The 25,821-nt window shown below is 62.5% G+C and overlaps 1 protein-coding gene across 2 annotated transcripts; it reads right to left on the reverse strand.

Moving 5' to 3' along the window:
- Positions 1–616: 616 nt before the first annotated feature.
- TMEM201 (transmembrane protein 201) lies at positions 617–25,105 on the reverse strand. 2 transcript variants are annotated; one of them, XM_029230214.1, is made up of 11 exons: positions 24,924–25,105; positions 17,949–18,069; positions 17,096–17,290; positions 15,693–15,869; positions 14,192–14,544; positions 13,508–13,711; positions 7,929–8,161; positions 5,753–5,824; positions 4,776–5,075; positions 3,814–3,951; positions 617–2,682 (listed from the first exon to the last, which is right to left on the reverse strand). In XM_029230214.1, exons 1-11 carry the CDS (start codon positions 25,034–25,036, stop codon positions 2,585–2,587), a joined length of 2,004 nt encoding a protein of 667 aa, XP_029086047.1. In that variant the 5' UTR covers positions 25,037–25,105; the 3' UTR covers positions 617–2,584. The 2 variants fall into 2 exon arrangements, 1 of the variants encoding a protein (XP_029086047.1); XR_003794583.1 differs by having other exon boundaries at positions 2,565–2,682; positions 3,814–4,151.
- Positions 25,106–25,821: the final 716 nt, after the last annotated feature.

Raw genomic sequence — 25,821 nt, forward strand, 5'->3', positions numbered from 1 at the left:
GCTGCCCCAGAAGGTCGGCTGTGACCTGAGTGCGGTCGGAGTGAGCAGTCCAGCCCCGTCCCTTCCCATCTGCCCCGCCGGCCTCAGGGAGCCAAGCACCCACCACCCACCCTCCCCATGGGTGCTGGGCCCGAATGAGGCCCTCTGCATCGTGTGGTGCTTTAATTATCCCCAGCTCAACCCTGGATGGTGGGCTTGTTACTTCACAGCGTCAAAATGAAGCCCATAAAAATGCAGACTCTGCAGTCACCAGGCAGCCTGGGCCCAGAACCTGTGCTGGGACGCTTAGGACGCTGGCCCGCTGGTTGGGACGGGATCTCGCAGAGAGACGGCTAAGCCCCTGCTCACGCTGTTTGCCCCTGAGCCTCCCGTCTCTGCTCAGGAGACTCCCGCCGCCCAGGCCCGTCCAGGCCGATAACGTCCTGTTCAAACCCTTCAGTCCTTCTGGGGACACTGCCACTCAGAACCCACCACCCCGGGCTCTGTATCCAAGAAACAAGCGAGTGAAATCACTTCCACGGCAGCCCGGGCTCCCCTGCCGCCGCCCCGGCCCCCAATCCAAGGCCTGGGCTGCCCAAAGAGAATAAAGACGAGACAGACTGAGGTATAGTTCAAAGGTTGGTATCTTTTTTGGTTTCCTTTTTTTTTTTTTGCTTTTGTAAAGAAAAATAAGGTTGTGTTTTTTGTTTGAAAGAAAACGTAAGTCAGCCCCCTCCCCGCCCAGCCTCTCCCCTGCCCCTGGGGGGCGCTAGGACCACCGGCCCTGGGCAGGAGGGGCCAGGCTGGCCCAGGCGCGAGAGGAGGGGGCTGGGCACTCAGTCAGGGCTTCCTCAGAGCCAGAGAGGAAGGGTATTCGGGAATGGAATTTGGCTTGGTTAGGCAAACAGTAAAATTAAAAAACTCGACGGCCACGCCCACGGTACGAATGGAGGCCAAGAGGCACCACCTCCGAGTTGGAACCATCTCTGGCAGCTGGAGTCTGGGACGTGGCGTGGCCCCTGGACCCCAATTCCCCCCGTTCTGGGGTGAGGGGTAGGGCAGGAAACAGTAGCTCTCAGGAGTGGGGGGATGTCAGAGCAACCTCCTTCCCCACATGGTAAAAAAAAAATTACTAAAAAAGCACCCAAAGCTTAATAAAACTAAACCTCCCCGGCAGGGAGGACTGGGGGCATCCTGCTTCCCAGCAGAACGCCTTGCCTGGCAAAAATGTGTAGAAAAATAAAATTAAACTTTATCCCTGAATGACAGAGTGAAGACCCTTCCCCTGCCGTCATGAGCCTCCCCACAATGAGTCTCAGAATTCACAGAGGCTGCTGCTTCCTCCTGAAGTGGCACGAACGCGTGCACTGACACACGCACGAGTGTGCACGCACACACGCACACACATACACACACACACACACAGCCCCACACCTGTGTCCAGGGCCCAGGGCAGCGGGACGGGGATTCTGACACCCACAGGCAGTCTCTCATTCCTCACGGCATCTTGAGGGTCCCTGTGCCGGACTGAGACCCATCCTTCCTCTTCTCGGGGGCAGGATGGGACCCCAGCACAAGGGCAGGTGTAGGGGGCAGACCTGCCGTATCGGTCGGAAGGGCAGTGGCAGGACCAAGGGGCGCGGGGTAGGAAGCAGGCTGGCCACAGTGGCCTGGAGACAGAGGTCGCGCTGAGCCCACCGCGACAGCAGAATGCTGAGGGTGGGCGTGAGGGTCCAGTCTCACCAGAGACCTGCAGGCTGAGGGGGTCAAACAAGGCCCCTGTGGACAGTGCATGAGGGAGGGGCCTGGAAACGGGGCGGGGCGGGCCCTGGGTAGTGCTCTCACGGCTGCAGGGCTGCTGCCAGGGAAGGTCACCAGAGGTAATAAAATGGGGACACAAGCAGGGAGAAGTGAGTCTGGGGGGTGGTGCTTACACTAGTCCAATTGGGCCCCTGAGACCCAGGAACTCTGAGGGGCCCTGGGCAGGAAACTCACCTGCCCGCCCAGGAGAGCCAGAGGGAAGGCATAGCCCACAGCCCACAGGAAGGGGCAGGACAACGTCAAAAGATGCTGGCCCTCAACGGGGCCTGCCAGGGGAGGTTTATCCTCCACCCGGCTGGAGACCTCCCCTCCCTCCTCCCCCAGGGAGCCTGAGGCGGCCCACGGGACAGAGGGGTACAGTACAAAGGTGTAATCACAGCCCGCGGCTGCGGGCTCAGGGCCACAGCTCCTGATCCCGTCACAGCAGTCGTGGCGTTCCCGCCAGGCAGGGCTGGATGGTGGGGAGGGACCCCAGGGTCATGCAGCCCCTCGGGGACCCCTGGCTTCAGGATCAGAGTGTCAGCACCAAACACACAACTGATGTCAGCCAAAGAGGTGGGCGGGGAGGGCTGGGACCCCCAAGACCATGCCCAGCCCCACAGTCTGTTAGGTGGGGAGAAGGCTTCCGGGAACAGGGCTCCCTCTGGCGAGGTCCAGGGCCCCGGAGAAAAGGGCGGAGGCGGCAGCCCCTCGAGGAGGGCTCAGGCCGGCAGTGGTGGAAGCGGCATGCACCTGGGTGCACCCTCCAAGATTCTCTGGGTGCTGGGAGGCTGCGGACCGCGGGTCAGCGCAGGCTCTGGTACAGGTAGGCCGAGGTGAAGAGGGCGTTGACAGTCAAGCTCACGGCCAGGAGGCCCCGGATCAGCGAGGGGGCTAAACGACCTTCCAGAGAGAAAACGAGAGACCTGTGAGCAATGTGGGGCTGAGGCCCCGCCCCCAGGGGAGGTGCTCCTGGGCTGAGGCCCCACCCCAGTTCTTTCCGGGCACCCAGAGGCCTCCCCATCTGAAAAGACCCGGGAACGTGGGGTCACTTGGTTAAATTCTGACTCCTTTTTTTTTTTTCGGCTGTGCCCCGCAGCTTGTGGGATGTTACTTCTCTGACGAGGTGTTGAACCTGGGCCCTCAGCAGTGAAAGCGGAGTGCTAACCACTGGACCACCGGGGAATTCCCAAGTCCTGACTCCTTGAAGATACCTCTCTTCCTGACCCTCTGCCACCAGGCAGGTACCGGGCTAGGGTGGCACACACCTGCACCTTGCCATGGGGTACACCAGCTTTACAGACAGGACAGGACGAGTACCCTGCGATAAGCTGCTGACTGGGGTCCCCCACCCCAAGCTGATGCTGCTGGGTCACATCCCAGACCCCACCTGATTTGGGAGCAGCACCCATTTCCAGTCAGCTCAAAATGATCATTACAGGAAAATCCTGTCAACATACATGTCTCCCACACATCTGGAGGGGGTACCAGGAGCTGACTGCTGGGCTTTACACTGAACTGGAATTTGACGTCACAGCCCGCCCCCATCCCGCAAGCAGAGGAGCCAGGATTTGAACCCAGGCAACTCTGTGCCCTGCGCAGCCTGCAGCCTCTGCACTGGCCCCCAGGGCGCCCACGCTGACACCCTCCCGGGGAACTTTCTCCAAAGGTGAAAGTGTTCTGTATCTGTTCTGTCCAGTCAAGCAGCCACAGGCCACACGCGGCAGTGGAGCGCCTGCAATGTGGCTGGTGCAGCTAAGCAAGTAGATTTTTATTGTTATTACATTTTAACTGTTAGATGTAAAGAGCCACCTGTGGCCAGAGGCTCCTGTAAGAGCACAGATGCAGACCCTAATCTGAGTGGGGATGCTGTCACAGACAGGGTCCAGGGGGCCTCGGGTGGGCCATCTCCCCCTCTTCTGTCACCCAAGAGCCCTCGAGGCGCTGTTCTCAGACAGCTCTCAGGAGGCGGCTGCAGACCCGGAGACCCCGCGCTACCCTGCCCCCCTCCCGCACATCACACGGGGTGCAGACCTCGCCAGGTGGGGGCCTCCTCCGTGCACCCTCTGGTGGTGGTGTCCACCACACAGGAGGACGACCGGGACGAGTCGTCCTCTTTCTTGATGGAGCGGCTGCTGCACGTGCTGCCCCCCTCCGGCGCTGACTTCATGTCTGCAGGGAGAAGGGGCGTTTCAGTGGGAGCTCATGGCTCACCCCCAGGGACAGACGCGGGGCAGCTCCACCTCCAATCCCAGGATGGTCCTCAGACGCGGCCAGCCAGCCAGCCAGCCCTGCCGGTCCCAACTTGCTCGGCCCGCCCCAGGCAGTGGGCAGTGGGAGGCCAGGTCCTCATTCAGGTCCTGTCTGTGTAGCTGCCGTGAAGGGAGCTGGCTTTAGATCAGGAGCAACAAACTCAAACACCGCCAGGCGGTAGAAGACGACGGCCACAAGCGAGGCTGTGGAGGGGGCAGGTCAGTGGGGCAGGGAGTGGCAGAGGCTGGGGCGTGGGACCTCAGCCTGCCCTTCTACCTGTCTGGCCCAGCGTGGCCAGATCTTCTGATATAATACGAGACACAGGAAATCCACACATTCATGTGAAAGTTCTAGATTTTAAAGGTTGAGGCCTAATTTTAAAAATTCTAAAATGCTTTGCGGAAAAACTTCATTTGAGCAAAACAAAAACATCTGCAACCAGATGCAGCCTGATGCACTTTTGACCCATCCCAAGGAACAGAGGAGCCTCCAGGTCAATTGCAAAAGAAGAAAATAAAATCAGCCGAAAAAGGGCAACGTCCTGGAGGGTTCAAGGTCACCAGAAGCCAGGCCAGCCAGGCCAGGGGCGTCTGGACTCGGGAGAGTGGCCACACAGTCAGATAAGAGCCAGGACAGGCCCCGTGTGACCTCTTGACGGTGTCCCCACCGCTGCACACTGACCAGAGGCCTCCCACGGCCCGCTGGGCTCTCCTGCCTCCGAGAGGGCGGTCAGAGGGCCGTACCCACGGTGTGCTTCGTGTCCCGCGCCGGCTGCCTCTGTGGGACGGGGGGCGGCTCGATGGTGAAGAGGCTGCCATTGCGGGGCGAGTGTTCGTCGGAGCTGCTGGGGGTGTTAGGGGCCTCCCCAGGGGGCGACGGGAACAGCAGGAGCTTCTGCCCCTTCAGGTTGAGCCGGGCAGGGCTGATGAGGGGCCTGCGGTGGCGCAGAGAGCCAGAGCTGGAGGCCACTGAGCCAGCCACGGAGGGCGCTGGGGAAGGGACGGGGGAGGAGGGGCAGCTCCCCGACAGCAGAGAGAAGTAATCTGGAGGGTGGGAGGATGACAGAAACAAAGATGACAATATCGTGTCAATGTCTGCTCTAGTTATAGGACCGGCTGTGGTCCTGGGGCTCTTTCCTGTATTGACCCAGGGAGAAAGGCGAGGCTGGGCCTAGACTGGGGGGCAGAGGGGAGCCCTGCTGAGAACTGAGGTAGGAGGGGCCTGCACCCCACCAGGCACCCGAGAGAGGGGAGAGGATCCCGGAGCCTCAGCCATGCCCCCTCTGCCCCCTTCCCCCTGACTTCTATCCAAAGCCCCTGGTTCCTCCCTCAGCTGAGAGCAAGGCCCGGGGAGAAACCAACCCTGGAGACCTGAGGTCAGCGACCCTGAACCCCGCTGACGCCGGCACCCCAAGTGCCGCCTCCATCCGTCACCACTGTAAGGACGACAGCATTGTAGCTGATCCTAGAAACTCTCACGCCCATTTTCCAGAAGAGGAGACTGAGGCACAGGGCGTGAAGCACTTGCCCAGGGCTGCACAGCTGGGAGGCACAGGGTTGGGGTTTAAACGTGACCCCCTCTGGGGGCCCGTCTGACCCCAAAGCTCACGCTCAATGCGGCTGCTGTCCCGCCCTGCACACGCTCTGGAAACGCCGGCCCACGCGCTGCCCTGCCTCAGGCGGCTTCCCGGTCACTCCTCTTGGCGTTCTGTCCTCCTCACCTGAAACCGGAACCTCTCTGGATCGGGACACCTGAGATGGTGGGCGGCTCCCACTGAACAGATACCCTGAGTCTGGAGAGGAAAGAGAAAGGCAACACAGGTCCCTGCGGAGACAGGGCCTGGGCTCCAGCCCCCTCCCCCCCTCACACAGCTGCTCTGCCAAGACCGTCACCCGTGTGGAGCTTTCACGAGGGCACGTTCCCCCCTCGCGGATGAGGAGGCCGAAACCCACAGCAGGCCGCACGGGACGTCGCGTCCCGGTACCTGACCTGTGCCTTCTTTGCTTCAGCCGTTTGGAGCCCTGCCCTGCTCCACTAACCCGTCGCCTGACCACCTGCGCTGGGCCTTGGTGCGCAGAGCCCGCTGCCCCTTCCTCAGCCAAGTGCACCCCAAGGGCAGGGGCTCCATCTCATGAGCCCCTTGGTCCCCCAAGTGCCCTGCTGACAGCTGAGCGTGGAAAGAGCCGGCGGCCTCCACGTGCCCGCGTGGGGGCTGCTGCCCCACTGCCCGAAGGGCTCTGAGGGGTCCGTCGGCCACAGAGCCCCGCCTGCCCCTTCCACCCACCGGTCCGGGGACACAGACCCAGGTCAACCCCCAAGTGACTGTGTGAGGATGGCCACGTGGCCCAAGCACAGCCGGAGTCCTTTCAAGAACTGGGGAGGGGCCTTCCTGCTGGGGCTGAGCTGCAGGGACGCAGGGGTGAGGCCTGCAGCGAGAGGTGCAGAGGCAAGTAGAGCAGAGAGACAGACGGGAAGATGGACCCTGGTACTGTGCCCGTGCCCCGGACCACCAGGGCCTCCTGACACCTGAGCCAAGGACCCGCGCCAGCAATGGAGACTCCGGGATCCCACCCTGAGACCAGCCTGTGTTCCACAGAACTGCTCTGCCACCCTCGGGGCAGGGGGCCTCCTGAGCCCTTGCCTCGGGCCTCCCAGGGCAACCGGGAGGCTGCCTGTTGACACAGAGAACACTCTTCTGGGGAAGGGCCCAGCTTCCGGGCCCTCCAGGTCCCTGGGTCCAGGGCATTCCATGTCCACTCTGCTCCCCTCCCCCCGGCTCCAGCTGCTGTTCACGGAGGGCCCGCAGAGGCCCTGTCCGTCAGCCCCAGGGCCTGAGCTGGGACTTGCCGGCCACGGGCTCAGGAACTCTGCTGAACAGCCATTTCCAGAGGAGGGCAGGCGGCAGCCACCCTCCGCCAGCATCACGGCTCACATTCGGTGACACAGAAGTCCCTGGAGTCCAGGTCTCCGTACCCCTCAGGGCTCTCACCCCTTCAATCCCAGCCTGAAGGCCTCAAACACTACCCACCGCTCAGCTCACGAGCTGTGTCCAGCGAGCCGTGTCTCCTGCACTGTGGCCCACCCTCTACCTACGAGGACGCTGGACTGCACACAGCAGACGCTGGGCGAGTCCCGGAGGGAAACAGGTCCAGAGGGGTGTCGGACTGGAGGGGGAGCCCCCTGCTTGGGGGAGCTGCTCAGGGGCTTAAGAGAGACACTGCACGTCAGCAAGCCGGGCTTAACCAAGATGCCGCCCACCTTCCTAGAGGCTGGATCCTGCCGCACAGCCCCGCACCCCAGGCCGCACCCCGAGGGTGAAGCAAACCCCGTGGGCACCGGGTGGCTTCCCAAGGTGAGGAGGGTCGTCACGGAAGACCCTGCTGGGGAAGGGGAGGGATGAGACAAAGCCTCCGGTGACAGGGACCAGGTGCTGGTCACTCCGGGGCTCCATAAATGTAGCAGACCTGAACCGAATCCTGGCCCTGTGGACCACACAGAAAGGCCGGGGGCAAAATTCCCAGCCCCTAGTGTCTCAAAACAACGGCAGTTAATAATAACGGTGAGAACGGTGATAAAAGACAAGACAAAACCCCACGGGAGGGGACGTGGACCCACCGGATGCCTAAGCGCCTTAAATACACCACCCGGTTTAGCCCTCACGACCACCCACAGAGTGGGTTCCACCACGGGCCTCAATTTTTTTTGAGGGCAACTGAGGCTCAGCATGGTTAAGCCCCTTGGCTAAGGCAGCCAGTGAGTGGACACAGCAGGGTCTGAACCCAGCTCCGCCCGTCTCTACAGCAGAAGCACCACCACCCACCTCGGGCTCAGCCAGAGTCCCCGAGCCCGGCTGCCCCCAGCCCCGCGCTGCCCACCACGGCCCAAGCGCCACTTACCTGCTCGCGTCAGAGAGGGGATGGTTCCCAGAGAGAGGGCCCGGCTGAGGCGGCCAGGCAGCGAGGAGGGCGAGGCCCGGCGGGGAGACCGAAACAGCTGCTGGTTGGCAAGTGGCAGGAAGCCGGGCGGGGCGGGGATGAACAGAGCCGGCGAGGGGCCTGCGACGCTTCGGCAGGGGACGGCCAGGCTGGGGCCGGCGGGGAAGAGGCCGGCAGAGTCTCCCGGGAAGTACCTGCGAGAGAGAGCCCAGCGGGCATGGGAGAGGGGACTGGGTCAGCCCCGGGGGCCCCCGGAGCGGCCTCCGCACGGCGGGCCCCCTCCCCTCCCACGGTGCAAGGTGGGGCACGAGTCGGGGTCCCAGAGGAGGCGTGTGTTAGTTGCAGCAGAAAAGCAGTCCGACCACATTCACGCCATTAGGAGCGGGTGGCTGGGAGGTGCCAGCGTGACCCACCCCTCCCGGCATGCCCCCTCCGATCCCCCTCAGCCTCACAGCAAACTAGGTCCACTACGAGTCTCGGTATTAAAGTGACACTGTCGCCCTCGCCAGCCTCACGCCAACCCTTCACCTCGAAGCAAAAAACGCCCAGCCCTGCGCTGGCCGCTCAATTGGGCCTTGGGCTCCTCCGCGCCGCTACCCGCTTGGTGCCCAGAGCCTCCCAGCAGCGGCCGAGCTCGGGGAGCCCCTGCTCCCCAGGGCCCGACCCTGGGAGTCCTGCCGCTGCCCTCTGGTCTCAGACACTCCTCGAAAGCCCCTGGAAGAGCGGGGCGGAAGGCAGCCAAGCTTGGGAATCTCTGGGAAGAGGCTCTGGCCGGACACCAACTCGAACTTAGAAAGACCCGTAACGATCGCGAGGCTGCCCGAAAGACGGAAGGTGACAGTGTCTCTTTAACTCGAGAACGGTACAGATCACACAACAGGACCCGGTGGCCCCAAGCCAGAATGTCAACCATGCTTCTGATTAAGGCAACCGATTACAGAGGGGGAGGGACAGAGACAGTTAATACATGATTAGTCCGCCGTCTGGACGGAGCTGCAGGAGGTCCAGCCTTACCTCGGTCCCCAAGGGACAACTGAGCCCATGGATAATGTGCCGATGGACGGGCAGGTGGGCTCAGTCCCTGCAGCAGAGCCGGGGGGCTGCCTAAGGTACCCACCCCGTGCCCACCATGACCTTGAGCTCGGGGCACCGCTGGCCAATATCTCCACGCCACTGATTTCCCTATTTCTCATCCCTGCCCCTCTCTTTAAACAAGTTTTATGAGGAAAGTGTGGGGTCAGCTGACGCCCTCCTGGAGAACCGCGTGGCCTCCTTAAAGCCTTCCAAAGCACCAGGAAGCCATCTGGACTTCAGAACCAAGGCCGGGGCCCAGTGGCTGGGGGACACGGGGAAATCAAGCAAATCTACGGCGGAGTCTGGGCAACCTGGCTGGCCCCAGGCTGGACACGCCTGCATTCCACCCGCTGACCCATCCTGCCTAAGCCTGTCTGACCCCTACACCTCCTTTCCCCCAAAACGCCTGCGGAAGGTTCTGCCTCTAAATACAAGATACGATTTTGTGCTGTCATTTTAGAATGACATACCGTTTGGCAGGACAGACGACCTTGAGGAGTGGCCTGCAAGGTTGGGGGACACTCGGCACGACAGTGAAGGGCGGTGAAGGTGCGCTGGGACCTTTGGCCAACTCGCTCCAATCACGCACGAAGCCCCGCCCCCTGCTGGGGCCTGCACCTCCCAGAGGACCCCGTCCGCCCTGTGCAGAAGCAGCCTGATGAGGGCGGGGCACGTGGGCCACGGGGGCGGGCACGCCCGGGCCCTTCCAGCGGGTGGCAGCGCGACTCTGCCTGCGCTGGGCTTCCTGTGCCGCCCCACCGGGCAGCCCACAGGCCAGGCCAGGCCGCGAGTTGGCCGAGGGCCACCTGCAGTAATCGGCAAGTAAGAGGAGAGGGTCCAAGTCGGGCTGCAGGTTTCAGAGGTGGCCAGCTGGGCCCAGGAGAAGCTGGGTCTTGTCAGCCCTTTCCTACGCTTCCCAGATCCCGCTCACACCTGGGGCTGCCCCAGAGCTTATAACCTGAGTCTCTCAACCACCCGGTACAGGTGCTTTCCCAATCTCTGATGCTACTAAAAATGGTGGCACCGAGGGGGAGACGGTTCTGTGGTCTGACCCTCTCACTGGGACATGCAGTGGCATCACTCAACTAGCAGATCCTTGTGAAGCGCCAAGCGTGAGCCCTTGTCCTGGTTCCGCAGAAGACAGGCCCCAGGAGGCCCCTGTCAAAGGAGCCCCATCTCCGCCAGGCTCCCGAGCGCTGCACAGGGACCGACACTTCCTCTGGCGAGGCCCGCCCAGACCGCCTGTGCCTTCAAATCCCATCTCAGTGAGGCCCCGGCCCGGATCCAACTCTGTGTGTCCGCCGGGACACAGGGGCTCCAGCGAGGGGGCGGGCGGCTGGCTGCACTGCCTCCCATCTGACACTGAGGGGGACCTTTGATTTTCCAAGCCAATCCCAGGCCAAGCCGGGAACAACAGGAGAGAGGACTGCATTTTAAGCAGCAGTTTATGGAGACGAGGAGAAGCACGAGCCAGCAGGGCGCCCGAGGATGGTGGGCCCTGAGCCGCTTGGTGCCCACGCTGCCAGCTCCCAAACCTGGCTCTGGTGGGCACCCCCGTCCCCCGAAGCCCCCGCCCCCGGCACAGGAGCCTCTGAAGGAACGTGAAAGAAAAAAACCAGAAAAGACGTGGTGCCTGGCGCCCACCGGTCAAAGCAGGGCCCCGGAGGCATTTATTGAAAATACAGCATCAAAAACACTACATCTATGGCCGGGAGTTGCGGTTACAGTAATTGGAGGATCACTAGACAATCATCCACGTCTGCACAAGAGAGGACGGGACACTCGGTGACAGCTGCAGGCAGAAGGGACACGGGCCCCTCCCGGCGGGCTCCTGGGCAAGCGTTACGAGTGAGCCTGCTCGGCCTGGGGCGGGGACCCCAGAGCTGGAGGGAGAAGACGGCCCCTTGATCCCAGATGGTCTGACTGTCGTCCCCAGCGGAGGGGAGAGAGGCCCCAAGCAGGGCCGACACGTTCCCAGGTAATAAGCCACGATCCCAGTGGTGCCCGCACTTCCTCAGCTGTCGCCAGTAATGTCGGAAGGTGCTGGAATATGCTCTATGTAATGAAACTTTAAGGGACAGGTGGGTGATTTTAAAACATCACACCAAACACTAAAGAGGCCGGGAAGCCTTCCTCGATGAGCTCCATCTCAGTGACATGAAGGTGTCTTTCCGTCCCCACTAGAGGGCAGGAGTGACATCTGCTCAGCAGGCTCCTGGCCAGCAAGAGAGCTGGTTAGGGTTGTTATAAATAATTTAACTTAAATACACACGTACACACAGATGTCCTGCTTCTACTCAACACCAAGAAAAACAGTAATTAGCATCGCGCTGCCAGCTTCCTTGAGAACAGGAGATTCCAGAGGGCAGGGCACGCACAGCCAACAGACACTGGCTCCCCGCCTGGCGCCCGCCGCGCCTTCTCCCCGAGGCTGGCCGCCGGGCCGAGGGACGGCCAGCCCACTCCCCCTCTGCCTCGTCAGCGCCCTTCCATCTCACGCTCCACCCAGGCGCTCCCCACCCCGGGCGCCGAGGGGTGAGTGGCGAGGGGTGGCCGCCTCGGAGCCCGAGAACCCGAGGAGAGGGGCCTGGGCACGACTCCTGTTCCCCGGGGGCTCTGCGAGGGGCCTGAGCCGGGCTCACTCCACCTGCCCCTCAGGCTCAGCCAGCTGGCCGCCCTTTCCTGAGTGTGACCCGCACACGCGTGTGATCCGCTCTTGCCTTCCCTGGGCTCCCATGTGTACAGCGGAGGGGTTGGCGCACTTGGGGCCACACCTGGAGGGGGCTCGTGCCTGCAGCGAGGAGTTGCAGGACCCAGGGCCCTGGAGGGGCGCACGGCCTTGGTCCAGCCTCCTGCCACGGCCCTGGGAGGGCAGCCCCCAGGCTGGGAACTGCCTCAAAACGTGGACGGCACGTCAGCCTCCAGAGCACATCCACGCCAAGGTCAGCACTCAGGGGCCCTGGAGAGGGGTCCAGCTCTCCACCCACAGGCAGTAAGCAGGCTGGCACAGCAGGGCCTGGCCCAGGGAGAGCGAGGCTGAAGCCCTGTGGGGTCTGTGGCTGCCCTACAGGGAAGTGGGAAGCAGGAGCTGTGGTGCCCTCCCTGAGGGGCTCTAGGGGCCAGGAGGAGGGCAGTGACAGGCCAGAGAGGGACAAGGTGACAATGACCTGCTGTCATGGGCCTGCGTGTCCCTTGGGCTCCTTACTCCATGCTAACCTTGGGCAGCTGGAACACTTCCCAGGCATCATACTGGAGGAAGGGGGTGAGAGGAGGAAACTGGGGACACCCCTGGTATGGGGGGAAGGGAACAGGGCCAACGAGAGCAGTTCAGGCCCTGCGCTGCCTGCCAATCAGGGCCGCCTCGGCCCAGGAAGCCTGAACCCCAGTCCCTGCAGGGAATGAGTGGAGGGCTTGGCCATAAAGGTTAGGGTCCTGCCTTTCGAGGGCAGAACCCAGGGGCTTCCCAGGAGAGTGGGCAGAGTGTGTGTGCCCAGGTTCTGCCTATCTGGCTCACAGTGGTGCCCAAAAGATAGAGAAGTAAAGGAGAGAGTATTTGGAGCTTAGACCTTCCCCCAGCCTGGGCCAATTCTCACCACGGCCTGGCTGTTAAGATACCTGCTGACCACAGGAGAGGCAGGATTTCCTCCTGTCCACCTTGAGAAAGGCCTCGCCCCACACACTCATGGTCAAGGCCTGTCTGGGCCTAAGAACTGCACTCTCCATTCCTGGGGAAGGAGGCTGAGGGATAACAGGGTCTCAGAGCAGGGAACCCAGGGGGCAGCCCTGTCTCCTCCTGGTTTCACCAGCTCCACGGGGCTTACAGGGCAACGGGCAGGACCAAAGGGACAGACCAGAGAAGCGACGGTGGGACGAGGTAGGCGACTCTGCTCTGGCCCCGGCTCAGCAGCACCTGCCCATGCCAAGCAGCCCGAGTGGTCAGGCCATGCGGCCAGGGCCCAGCCTGCAGCCACCATCACCAACCCATGTCAGGGGGCCCAGAGGCGGGGCAAGGTGAGAGGAGAAGCAGGCAGCAGGCCTGCAACCCTCTTCCCGTGGTGTCAGAGCCAGGAAAAGGGCCGTGGCCAGTGTGGGGTGCCTGGAGCTGAAAGCAGGAAGCCACGGGTCAGAGGCAGGCAGCATGGGCGCTGCCCGTGTTCCAGGCTCAGGACGGTGAGGGGGTCTTTGGCCAGAGAGGTGGAGGCAGTGAGCAGCTAGGGAGCACTCGGTGGGCTGGGGGCCTGGGCTGGGGAATGGCTTGGTGGAGCCAGAAAGGAAAGGGGGGCAGGCCTGACTCCTCGGGAAAGTGGAGGGGCTGGGCCAGGACCGGGGGCCCTAGGCTGGGCGGGGCCGGAAGTGAGGCAGGTAAGAAAGATGCAAGACAGAGGGGCACTGTCTGCGCTGCGGGCAAAGCCCTGGGCCTGTCCGTCCATCTGTCCTCCCCCCGCAGTCACTGCTGCTTCTCTGACCTTCGGGGCCGGAACCTCCGTGGGCCCGTCGCCTTCCTCGTGGCCACGGCTGCTGTGAAGCCCACCAGGCAGCACAGGGACGTGGTGCTGAACTTGAGCGTGTCCAGCCAGCTGGGCGAGGCAGCCTGCAGGTACTGCTCGGCCAGGTGCAGCGCCAGCAGCAGGGCCCACAGGCCAGTGGAGAAGGCGTCGATCCTCCGGAGCCTGCGGGGAGAGCGGGAGTGAGGGCCCAGCGAGGCGGGATAAGGTGACCCCTCCCACTCTGCCACCTTCATCCACCCCCAGCCCTGCTCAGAGGACAGAACCCAGGGCCGTGAGGAGAGCGTGGGCCTCTGAATGCCGCTTCCAACAGTTACAGGCCGCGTGACTCCGAGTCAGTGTTTCTCTGAGCCTCAGTGTTCTAGTCTGTACGATGGGGCTAAGAAACCTCCCTCAGAGTCACTGGGAGACGATGTGGACACCGTTCGGTACAGGGTCTGCAACCGCACGGGGAAGCAGAGCAAAGGCCCGAGGGCGCCCACTCGGCCCTCCACAGCCCGTGAGGCAGGTTATCCTCAGCCCTCTGCAGATGAGGGGCCTGAGGTGGGGCAGCGGGGCGCTGTGGCCCCAGTGGCCCCTCAGAGCCCGCCCCTCCAGCCTGGAGCTTTGCTCCCACCGTGCCCCGCCCGCCTGCCCCCCACGCACCTGAGGCGGCCGGCCAGCAGCATGGCCAGCAGGCAGGTGAGCAGGCCCAGCCCCACGACGCCCATCTGGTGGCTCTGCCCAAAGGCCCAGGCCTCGTGCAGCTTCTCCGCCGCATGCTTGGGCAGCAGGCCCAGCAGCTGCCGCCAGCCCTCGGTCCCAGGGGCTGTGCTGTTGCCAGGCGGGGCCGAGCCGTTGCTACCAGGTGGCAGGGCCGGGGGCAGGGGCGCCCCCGGGGCAAAAGGGTTGCTGGTGCCGTACAGCGCGGTGGTCAGCAGGAAGGCGCAGGCCAGGAAGGCGAGGGCTCGGAGCACGATGACCTGGAGCGGGGCCTTCACCACGGACGAGCAGAAGCTCTGAGGGAGGGAGGGAGGGAGAGACTGGTCGGCAAGAGGGACAGAGCCACCGACACCCATCCTGGTGCCCACTCTGTGCACGGGGGTCTGGCCGGGGCCCACCTGCCGGAGAACCCACCAGTTCCTGATGATCAGAGACGCCCTAAATTCTCACACCCTCTTGGCTTTGTTTCTGGTTCACCACTGGGTCCCATTACTCTGTCTCATTTCTGGGCCGTCACCCCACTGCGAGCTCCTGTGTGGGGAAGAGCCGTGCTGCCACATTCTCTACAGAAACCCTTTTGAAGTGATGGTGGCCTCTTCTTTCAAGTATGTTTTTTTCAATCGTTTTCAAATTCTCATAAAAAATTCCTACTGCGGCTCTAACTGGAATTGTAATAAGTGTACAGATAACTCTGGCCAAAATTAAGTTTAAAAAAACAGCAGTAAGTTGTTCAGTCTGGAAACACGGTGCAGAGGAGGAAAGCAAGGGTCAGAGCATCCCACTGTGCAAGTGGGCGTGTGGCTGGCGCGTGGCTGTGTGGTCGGGGGCCTGGCTGCAGACTGGAAACCACACACCAACCAGTCAGCTAGATGGCCACAACCAGAGGGCACCTCCGGGGACCCAGGGGGTGGGTGGGAGTTTCTCTGGGGAGGACGGATTTTACTTCTAAACCCACTTGCTACTTATATCACATTTTTTTAAGCCAGGACATTCCACCATCTGAGTATAGTGATAAAAATTAACGGTGGTTTTAGCCAGCCAGTCCTGGGCTCAAATCCTGGTGACACCACACACCAGGTACATGGCCCTCTGCAAGTGACTTAACCTCCCCAAGTCTGGTTTCCATGGCGCCTTGGAGAGCACCCACCACGAAGGCGCTGGGAGGAACCCACACAGGTGTTGGCAGGTGCCCAGGCTCAGCAGGGCAGCTCAGAAACCCCTGTCACGCACGCAAATAACTAACATTCTCCTTAGGACCCCTGCTCCGCTCCGTGTCTGGGGACAGGTTGGGATGTGGCCCCACGGGACAGTTGTTGCCCCAGGGAAAAGGGCCTCAGCTCTACAGAGCTGCCCCCCAGTCACTGGCCCAGCCCTCTGGGAAGGGGTTTCCTGCACAGACCCAAGGGCTGGGATGCCTGGAGTGCCCCATGGACGCCCCTCGGACCTGCGCGTGGGTCTGGTCGGCCTCCCGGCGCCTGAACTGGTGGCTGAGCAGCAGGGCACGCAGCTGGCGGTTCTGGTGCTTGATGTAGTGCTCGACGGCCGCCTGGCACGGCCGGCACAGCTTGTACATCTGCTCCAGGTGGTGCCGGTACACCTCGATCTCCTCGTCATATCTGCCCTGCGGAGGGAGACAGAGGCTCAGGGTCTCCAGGGGGCGACCGTGTGCGAGTCGTCCCCAATCTGCACCTGCTTCCCCCGCTGCCCAACAGGACAAACGGCTGGGAATAAGGGCCGCCCAGAGGCCGGGACACAGCAGGGCCCTCAGCTGACAGCAGACACTCCAGCCAATTCTGTCGCTCCGAAGGACGCACCTTGAGGCCAGAGTCTGGGACGTGGCCCCTGCTTCAGGCCCTGCTCCCGGACTCCAGAGCTCCAGGAAGGCAGGTGACCCACGGGGGAAGGTAGCTCTGGGCTGACACCACCTGGACGCGGGCAGATGGACAACCCAGAGGTGGGGCTGCCTCCGCCCTTAAGCCCAGTGGTCTAGAAGACCCTGGAGAGCCCCTGGCCGGGCCAGGGCCCTAGCAGAAACCAAAGGGCCTTTACGTTTCAGGAACAGCCCAGGAGACTCGAGTCCCCTCCCACCCCTCCTCCCCCAAGAGATGCAGCAACACGCCCCTCCCTCCCTGCTTCCAGGGGAGGGCGGGAGGGTTATCAGTTTGATCTCTTGCTGGGACTGAATGTGCCAGAAGAGGTGCCCTGGCTGCCTCATCGCACATGCCTGCCCTTCTCTCTGCAGCCTCCCTGCCTCTCCCCTCCCAGCCCCAGCTCACCTCCATTTCCCTCTCTCCCCCACTCCCAGGCTGGGCCTTGGGAAAGTCAGTGTCTCTGGGCTTCAGCTGGGATTTTCTCCTGAGGTCACGGAACCCCCAGACTGGGTGAGGTGACATCAGCTAGATGACAAGGCTGCTGGGCTCCACGGTGGACCCGGGGGAGGCAAAGCCCTAACACCAAGCCTCTCGGCAGCACCTGTCTCCCCTCCTCTCCCACAAGCCGGGACATCGTCCACCAACTCCAGAGCAAACTGCCCGCCAGCCAGTGGCTAAGACTGACTCAGAGGGACACGGACAGGATGGTCCAACAGGGCCCCAAGCTGGAGCCCAAGGACCCTACCTCCCCCTACCCAGGGACAAAGCCCTCTGGGCTGGCAGGAGCTGGGCTTTCCACGATGCTCCTAGGCTTGGGGCCCCCACAGCAGTGACACGAGACAGAAAGAGCGAGAAGCGAGTGGCAGCTGAGATGGACTAGATCACACACGCGGAACACAGGGCCAGCACGGGGCTGGGGTGAGGAGGGGCCTCCCCTCCACTGCTCGAACCCCCAGCCCCTCCCACACCCGCTCACCTCGTCGCGCGGCGAGAAGGCGGCCAGTTGCTTGATCTTGGTGGTCTGGTGGTGACTGCACCGCCGGCACAGCAGCACCTGGCTGCTCACCCACTGCGGGGGCTGCATGGGGGCTCGGGGGCCTGGCGCACCGCTCACCACGTGGTTCAGGTGCTCCAGGTACTGGGCGGGGATCGGCTTGTTGTAGTCGCCGTTCTGGGGGGGGGAGGAGGACTTGAGTCAGGGGGAGCCCCTCCCTACGGGCAAGAGCCTCCCCACGGGTTCGGGGGCCGGACGGAGGGCCCGCGTGCCCACACTCCACGGAAGTGGATCGCTAACACTCCCTTGCTTTACGTGCAACGCAGAAGCTCTTCTTCCAAAAAAACTACACGGGAACCCCCAACACAGGCGATACACTGAGGGTGCAGCCTGGATCCCGCCCCCTGCCCACACTCCCACCTGGTGTCCCTCCTCAGGACCCAACAGGGGCTGGCACAGGGGTTGGCAAACTCTGGCGATGGGCTGGCTGCCCACGTCTGTGAATAAAGCTTTCCTGGGCTTTATTCACAGCCACACGCGCTACACATGTCTGTGGAGGCTCTGCAGTGCCGAGCAGTCGCAAGAGACCATGTGGCCTGCAAAGCCTGAACTCCTCATTGCCCGGCCCACAGAGAGCCTGCTGACCCCGGCCTGGTGCAAGGTAGAGATTGGGCTTCAGAGCCAGAAAGATCTGGGTCTGAACCCAAACCTGCCAGTTTCGGAGCTGGGACTTTGCACAAGTCACCCGAGCTGCCCAAGCCTGTCTGCTCCTCCTCGAAGGAGGGGCCCAGGGTCAGGGCCCAGGGCCCACAGGTCCTGGATGGGAGGGCCGCACCTCCTGGAAGCCGTTGTACTGTTCGCAGTGGGGGCAGTCCCAGCAGTTGCGGTTCCCATAGGGCACCACCGTGTCCTGGTTGCAGAACCAGCAGTTGACGACGGTGTGTGTCGGCTTCATCCTGTGGACGAGCAGAGTGGAATCAGCGGGAAGACCTCCGTACCCATGCGACAGGGGACCAGGGAGAGCATGTGGGAAGCGGGATGGGGACCCCAAGCTGGAGATGCAGGCAGGCGGAGGAGGACAGGACGCTGTGTGTCCAACGGCAGGACCTGGGCTTCTCCTTGGCCTCTGAGGCCAAGCCTCCCCCGAGCTGGAGATGCACCAAGAACCCAGGGCCAGCCAGCCAGGCCACGGGGCTGACAGGGACCAGGCTCTAGGACCACCCTCCATCCCCGCAAGGCCCGCAGACCTGGGCCTGTTCCCAGGATGCGGAAATGGTGCTCCCTGGGGAGTTTCCAGATGGAAGGCACCTCCTGGGCTTCACAGAAGTCCCCAGGAGAGCGAGGGCCAAGGAGGCCAAGGGGTAGGGACTGCAGAAGGCTGCTCAGCCTGGGGCCACCCCTCCCCAGCAGGGGGACAGGACAGGCTGGCCACAGTGGCCCTTGCCGGCCACATGTGTGCTGACAGGTGGGGTGTGCAGGATAATCCCGGCCCAGACACCGACGGATCTGTGCTCTAGGGCCGTCCATCCATCTCCCTGGCTGTTGGGGGTGTGTGTGTCGAGGGGGTTGGGGAATGGACATGGCAACTACCAAGCAAACCCCTCTAGTCCCAAGAATCTAAAACAATGTGGGCAACAGGTGGCAGCTGCTTGAACCCTGGGGTCCTGGCCTTGCCACTCCTGTCTCCCTACTCACCCCCAGAGTCCACCTCCAGCTCTGGGGGTGCCACCTGGGCCTTCGCTGGGATGGGCAGCCATACCACACACGGACACCCCTACTGTCCACAGGACAGCACGGCCCCAACCTTCTGCAAGCCAGAGCGTCCGGCTCTGCCACCTTCTCCTCTCCCAGCCTCGGCCCACATCTACAAAGTGGGAGCGATCACAGAACCAGGGCATCTGCGTGTTACAAGGACCCAATGACACAAGACACGTAAAGGTGCTTCGCAACGCAGGGAGCTGGCTGTGTCACTACCCTGTCCCCGGGATTGTCAGGGGCCTGGAAGAAAGGCTGGCTCCCCGGGGAACAGAGCTGCTGCTTCTGACACTGCTGATGCTTCCTGGCCTTGCCCTTGCACTGACCATGGGCAGGTTACTAGAGTTCTCCAAGCCTCAGTCTTCTCACCTGTCGACTGGGCACAAGACATGTCAAGTGTGGGAAGCGCTTACAGTGCCCAGCTAAATACCCAATAAATGACAGCTTACACGGGGAGGGCAGGGGAGGGGAGGAGAAAGCCCGGACAGAGAAAAGGACATGAAACCAGACCTTGCAAGGAAGGGTCCCAGGGTCCACAGAGGGCACCTGCAGCTCCAGTTCAGGCCAAGGCCCTCAGAATGGACGACAAGGGACCGCACGTCTTCAGCATCACTGAACCAGAGGGCAAGGCCCAGAAACAGCAGCACTGGGCAGCGCGGCTCGTGGTCATGGTGTGACCTTTGGGGAAAGTCATTTCTTTATCTGGCCAAGGGGGATAATGATAATCCCTGCCCACAAAAGGCTGCCGAGGGGATCGGATGGAAGGCACCTCCTGGGCTTCACAGAAGTCCCCAGGAGAGCAGCTGCCACCTGTCGCCCACATTGTTTTAGATTCTTGGGACTGGAGGGGTTTGCTTGGTAGTTGCCATGTCCATTCCCCAAATGAGAGAATTTAGGAAAGCACTGAGCTGGGCAGGTGATCAGCGGAGGCGTTTTGACAGCTTCACTGGGCTTCAGGCAAAGAGCAGTGGAAGGAGGCGGCTAGCGGTATGGGAACCTGCTCTGCTGAGAAGCCGGCACTTGGCATTCCTGGGCAATTAAGCACTTGGCTTTCTCTTTGTTAATCTGTACCTGCTTTACAGGCTTCTCTGTTAGAGTGCACAGTGGTGTGTCCAAAGGGGTGATGAGGCAGGCCGGAAAACCTCTCCCCTCTGCCCCCAGGTCCTGCTGTCCTCGTGATGGGTCCCTCTGCCCCCTTCACCCCAGAAGCTCACCACACCACACCCCGCCTCTGGAGAGAAGCCAGCAGAAGAGCTGGCAGCCCACGAATAAAGAGAGATGGGAAGGGAATAAAGACGACCGGTGGCAGGCGAGCAGGAACTGAAGCTTTGGTCCAGGGGGCCAGGCACGAAGCCCCTCCCGCCCAGGAAGTCATCATTTCTACCCTGAACCTCCAGCTCTGTTGCTAGGGAAGTGAGCCTGGCCTGGAAGGAGGTGGCAGGAAGGGGAGGCTGGGGATAAGTCCTGGTCCCTGGGCCAGCGGCTCTGGCTTGGTAATCCCTGCCCAGGGTTGGCGGGGTGAGGGTCCTCTCTCGCGGACAGAGCAGCTGCCTGCCACCTTGGCCAGATGGGGTCCCCGCGCCAGGAAGTCACCTCCCACAGCTCCCAAGGGGTGAGCCCTGAAAGTGCGTGCAGGCCTGTGAGCGGCAGACGGACCAGCAAAGCTACGGGGAGCTGGGTGTGAATGTCAGCTCCTCAAGCACCAGCACCGCTGCCGCCTGCCGGAAGCGTCACGCGCCAGACACGTGGATGAAGTGACTCACATTCGCGGGCTGCACTTGACGGCTGACCTCACAGCTCGTACGTACTGTCCCCACAGCCACGGCGCAGGCCTGGCCTCTGGGCCTGCACCCACCTCTACCAGGCCTGACGCAGGAGCCCTTGGGTCAGCCTATTCTGCGCCCGCTTAGCCGGGGTTCTGCTGCTGCTCAGGGAAAAGCCCCTCCAGCCTGCTCCCCTCCTATCCCTCACCCGCTTCTCCCGCAAGCCAACAACCTCCATCCCCAGTGAGGCTCTGGGTCAAACCACTCTTCGTGGTGGACAAGATCTGAGGGGACAAGACAGAATGTCCCTGTGACACAGGCAGGAGCAAGTTAGGTGGGTCCAGGCCAGGCCACCTCAGGTGGAAGGTTGGGCCCCAGAGGGTGAGCGGCCGGGAGGGTCTGGAAGGTACTCACCCAGCTCCTGCTACCTGTGTACTGAGCTCTCTCAGGCTCTGCGGGGGTTGGAGGAGGCCTGAGGCAGCCAAGGGCAGGATGGGAGCCAGGGGCAGCTGCATGCTCTGGAACCGTCCCTCCACAAGCCCCAAACCCACAATGGGGAAGAAAAGATGAACACAGGCTCCCAACAATGGTATCACCCCCTCAGCCCCACACACGGACAGTTAGTTACAACAGAGCTCGTGCCCTGGCATCCCGCCGTGCCCTACAGGTCTGGTGGGGGCGGGGGGTGTCAGTTCTAGCCCACCACTGGCCCACCTCTCTGAGGGCTGCAGCTCCAGGCCCTCGGTCCAGGACCCTGCCAGAGGGTGGGCACCTGCTGTGAGCCCAGCACTGTGCCACATGGAAGAGACACTGATGGGGATCAGTCCCTGTTGGGGGGCGGGGGGTGTGCTCAGAATCTGGGGGAGGCCCAGGCGTCCACCAGTCTCCGCCAGGCCCTGAGAAGTTCCCCGAGAGGGTCTGGCACACAGCCTGTGACCCTGCGCACCACGTGCTGGCCTGGCGGGGTCTGGAAGATGGTCTCTGAGAGTCAGGCTGGTTCCCTTGGGGGGCCGAGAGGTCAGCCTCCAGCAGGGCCCCGAGGGGATCCCAGGACAGGCTCATAGGCGAGGGGTCCTTGTTGGACCCCACACGGCTCCTCACTTGCTCCTCTGTGCCCTGAGTGTTGTCCGATCCACCAGAGAGAATCCAAGGAGCAGCCTCCTGGGCAGTGGGACAGCGGCACAATGTGCAACTCAGTGCCACCAGGACCCAGCGGGCCTCCAGCCGCCTGTGCCAGCCTCAAGGCGAATCACACTTAGGCCCACAGCAGTCCAGCCAACGCCAAGACAGAAAGCCCGGATCCGCCCTCAGTGGACCACACCGGTCCCTCAGCACAGCGCTGGCTGGGCACACGCTGGATTGCAGGGAGGCAGAGACAAGCGAGGCTCTCCACTCCTGACCCGGACACAAGGACGAGAACAACGACCTCACAGGGCAGCTGGTGACAGGTGCCATAGGAGAGAGCCAACAAGTGGTGCATTTGCCATCACCCTCAAGAACGGGTTTGCCGGCCAGCAAGGCAAATGAGCAGGTGGCCCTCAAACAGATGGACTGCGGGCAAGGGGGGCAGCACCCGGCATGCGTGCGGAGAGCAGGGTCCCCCCAGCCAGAGTGCGCAGCACCAGGAGAGCCTGGCAAGAGGTGAGCGGGAACCAGGGACCCTGGACGCCAGGCCGAGGCTTAACTCTTTTACCTGGGAGGCTGCATCCTCTCTGTTTCCAAACACCAGAAAGTGGACAATCCAATAACCACCTACGGGGGCCTCCAGAGGTCTTCAGTAGGGATGTGCTGGCAGGAGATGGATACGATGGCAAGCGGCAGAGCCTGGGGGTGGGAGTTTGGGTGCGGGAGGCACAGGAAGCCACCAAGACTGCCTGGGTACAGGGCACGCCAGCCTGGGGAAGTGTAATTGGGCCTTCCACCTGGCCTCCTATGGGTGCAGAGTGACAGCCAAGTTGCTCAGTGAGGACCCAGAGCACGAGGCTTGGTTAGGAGCTGAAGGGCCAGGGTGAGGCAGGGCTCTGCCGTTTAGCAACTTGGTGTCATAGGGCAGGAAGCCCAATCTCCCTGGGCCTCTGTTTCCTCATCTGTAGAATGGGGCCAACAGCAGCTCCTGCCCCACGCCAGGTCATAACACACAGGCCGGTCAAGAGGACTCCGCGGGTGGGAAGCCAGGGTTGGCCCTGCCGGAGGCTCTGGGGACCGCAGCCCTTCAGAGAAGCGGGCTCTTCCCCCTGCTCCCCGGCCGATCCTCCGTCCAGGTCCCTCCATCGCTGTGCTGAGCCCCCAAACACCCAGCCGGCCAAGTCCATTTCCAGAAACAACTCTCCTCACATGCCCTCCCCAGGGTCATTCGAAACCCACGCCGTGGCCAAAGCCATTCCTCACTGTCACTGTTTCCCCCACAGAGGGAGAAGGGCTCAGCCTGGTCTTGCTTCTGAATCGTGACAGTGGCTAATTTATGACCCCCAGACAAAAGCCAGCGCTCTGGTAGAATCTCAGAGCCTCCTGGGAAAGGCCTGGTCCTTCTCAATCAAAAGGTCCCAATGCCACACCACGACTCTGGTGTCACGCCACACTGGTACCCTCCTGGCTCCCCTCGAAGCAGCTCACCCAACACTGCACCAAGGCCTCAGACTCCTGTCTCCGGGAGAGGGAAAGCTGTGGCTGGCAGCCCAGGTGGGGAGACGGGACCCCCAGGAACAGCCGCAGCACAAGACGGGAGCTTGAGGCACAGTGAGCAAACCCAGTGCGAATCTAGCCACACCAACACAAGTGAGAGCTGCAAAGCCTGGAGACAAGACCTGGCCCAGGCTCTGGTCCTTGGGCTGACATTCCCTGCCCCCGGTTAACTGGGAGGCAAACCGGGCTCTGGACACACCTCTGCTGTCGACACGCTCTGGGAATCTGAGCAACAGCAAGCGGCATGCACCTCTGCACCTCAGTTCCCTCGTGCATAAGATAACTGGTTTGAACCAGTTGGTCCGGAAAGCCCCTCCAGCTTCCAAATTTTGGGCAGAAGCTGGGACACGTAGAGCTGTGCGTTGTCAGGGACCCCTTGAGGCCACCCCCTCCTCAGCCTGCCAGTCTGGCTCATCCTGCAGACACAGCTGATGTTCCTCCTACCCCTTCCTCCCCCAGGAAGCCTGTGACTCAGTCACCCTCACTTCTTTTCCCTTTGGGTGAGAAGCAGTACACGGTGGTGGCTAAGGAAGAACAGACATGCCTTCCAGGTTCAAGTCCCAGCTCCCCCACTTGCTGCCGAGTGACCGTGGGCAAGTTCCTTCGCTTCTCCCACCTAAGAGCTGCGCTTCCACATCCCCTGCTGAAGCTACAAGCCCACCCATTCTGTCTCCAGAATGTTCTCACAACCCCACCTTTTTCCCCTATCCCCTGGGAAGGTGGATCAAGTGGGTTGACAGCGGGGCTGCCCCTGAGGTCCTCCTGAAGCAAGAGGCCATTAAGCTTTTATCCCTGACCATGGAGACCAGCTGTGCACAGTGGGGTCAGCATGATCTCGGAGCCAGGGTCGGGGGTGGGGAGCCGCCACTGAACCCGCTGGGCAGCCCAGCCCGGTTTAAACACCTCTGAAGTACGTCAGGCTTGCCTGCTCTTGGAGGCTGTGGAGCCCGGGGGTCAGGGATGCAGGCTCCAGGGTCAGGATACTTCAGCTCACACCCTGACTCGTCTAATTAATAACAATTTATGTAGCTCTTTTGTCCCTCAGCTTCTCTAGACAGAGCAGGGGTTGTGACTCTGAAATGGGCTTATGTGAGATTAGAACAACGCCCGAGACAGCGTATGCGCCTCAGAAACCACCGGCCGGTGTTCACGCGACCCAACGTGCCCCTGAGGACCAGGGATCGGGGCTCAAGACGGAAAGGAGCAAGGCCCGACCCCCGCTCGACGCTCCCGCAGGGTTTGGGGGCCCTGCAGACCCTGCATCTGGGCCAGCGCAGATCTCGGCGGGGTAGGAAGTTCGTACGTCAAGCGCTGGCTGTCCCCGCCCGCCCCACATTCCTGGGGTCCCCCAACCCACTCCTCAGCCGCTTCCCGACTGGGGATCCCCAGCCCGGTTTTCCTTCCGGGGGCGCGGCGTGCACAGTGGGTCTCGGCGCGGGGACACACGGGCCGGGCCCCACCGCCGCGCCGCGGCCTCGCCGCGCTCACGGACAGCGAGGCGCGGGCGGCCCCGGAGCCGGCGGGCTTGGGAGGACAGCGGGCGGAGGGCGGGTGCGGGTGCAGGGGCGCGGGCGTGATACTAGCCGGCCGCGTGGGCCGCGCGCACTCACCTCCGTGCGATCCGGTAGAGCAGCACGCCGGCGGCGGCGCACGCCGTGACCCCCAGGCCGCCGGCCAGGCCGGCCGTTGGGTAGCGGGCCAGCAGCGCGCTCATTCCCTCCATGGCTCCTGGCGCGGGCGATGGGCTGTGGGCAGCGGCAGGCGGCAGGCGGTAGGCGGCGGCGGTGGCGCTGGCGGCTGGGCCGAAGGCCGCGGGCGGGACGCGGAGCGGCGGCGCGCGCCTCCTCCCGCCGTGACCTTCGCCGCTTTGTAGCCGGCGCGGGCCCGCCCCCTGACTCGGCGCGCTCCCGCCGCGCAGCCAATCGGAGCGTGGGGCGAGCCTGGTGGGCGGGGCGCCGGCGGAAGTCGCCGTACCGGCCAGAGCGCGCCCTCCCGTGGCCGGAGGGGGGAGGTGGCGCGGGGCCCGGCCCTTCTCCGCTCCCGCTTCGCTCGCCCGGCGCCCCAACTTCAGCATCCCGGGCTAATAAGTCTTTCCCCGGCTAGTCCTGTCTTCCCAACGCCTAGCCAAACCGGGCCTATGCGCGCGACGCTGTTTTACGGCAAGTCGGAGCTTCTTAAGCCGCTTCCACTGAAGCCACTCCAATGGTCAAAAAATTAGTTTGCAGAAACATGAACCCCGCCCACTCCCGCCATAGGGAGGAAGGTAACTAGATCATGGGACAGCCATGCTACGGAACGTAATTCAACTATTAGAATGTCAGAGCTATAGGTATTGGCCTAGAGGGATGAAACACTTAAAAAAAAAAGCAACATGCACATTAATTTTGATAATACCTAAGTTTGAATAAACTCCTATAATATGTGTCTGTTTATTGGAACAGACGATGGTTAACATTGAACTGCAAACAGCTACCTCGGGGGGGTGAAGATTCACTTCATGAAAGTGTT

This window comes from Monodon monoceros, unplaced genomic scaffold, assembly GCF_005190385.1.
Source record: "Monodon monoceros isolate NGI ecotype Baffin Bay Population unplaced genomic scaffold, NGI_Narwhal_1 Super_Scaffold_18, whole genome shotgun sequence".
In the NCBI taxonomy this organism is placed as follows: Eukaryota; Metazoa; Chordata; class Mammalia; order Artiodactyla; family Monodontidae; genus Monodon; species Monodon monoceros.

Bases quoted from the DNA above. Each gene is read 5' to 3' on its own strand.
- TMEM201 (XM_029230214.1), bottom strand. From the start codon at position 25,036: ATGGAGGGAATGAGCGCGCTGCTGGCCCGCTACCCAACGGCCGGCCTG. The intron at 17,291-17,948 runs GTGCGGCCCTCC...TCCCCCCCCCAG, and splicing joins AGTACAACGGCTTCCAGGAG to AACGGCGACTACAACAAGCC. The intron at 2,683-3,813 runs GTCTGCACCCCG...TCTCTCTGGAAG, and splicing joins GGAGGCCCCCACCTGGCGAG to GTCGTTTAGCCCCCTCGCTG.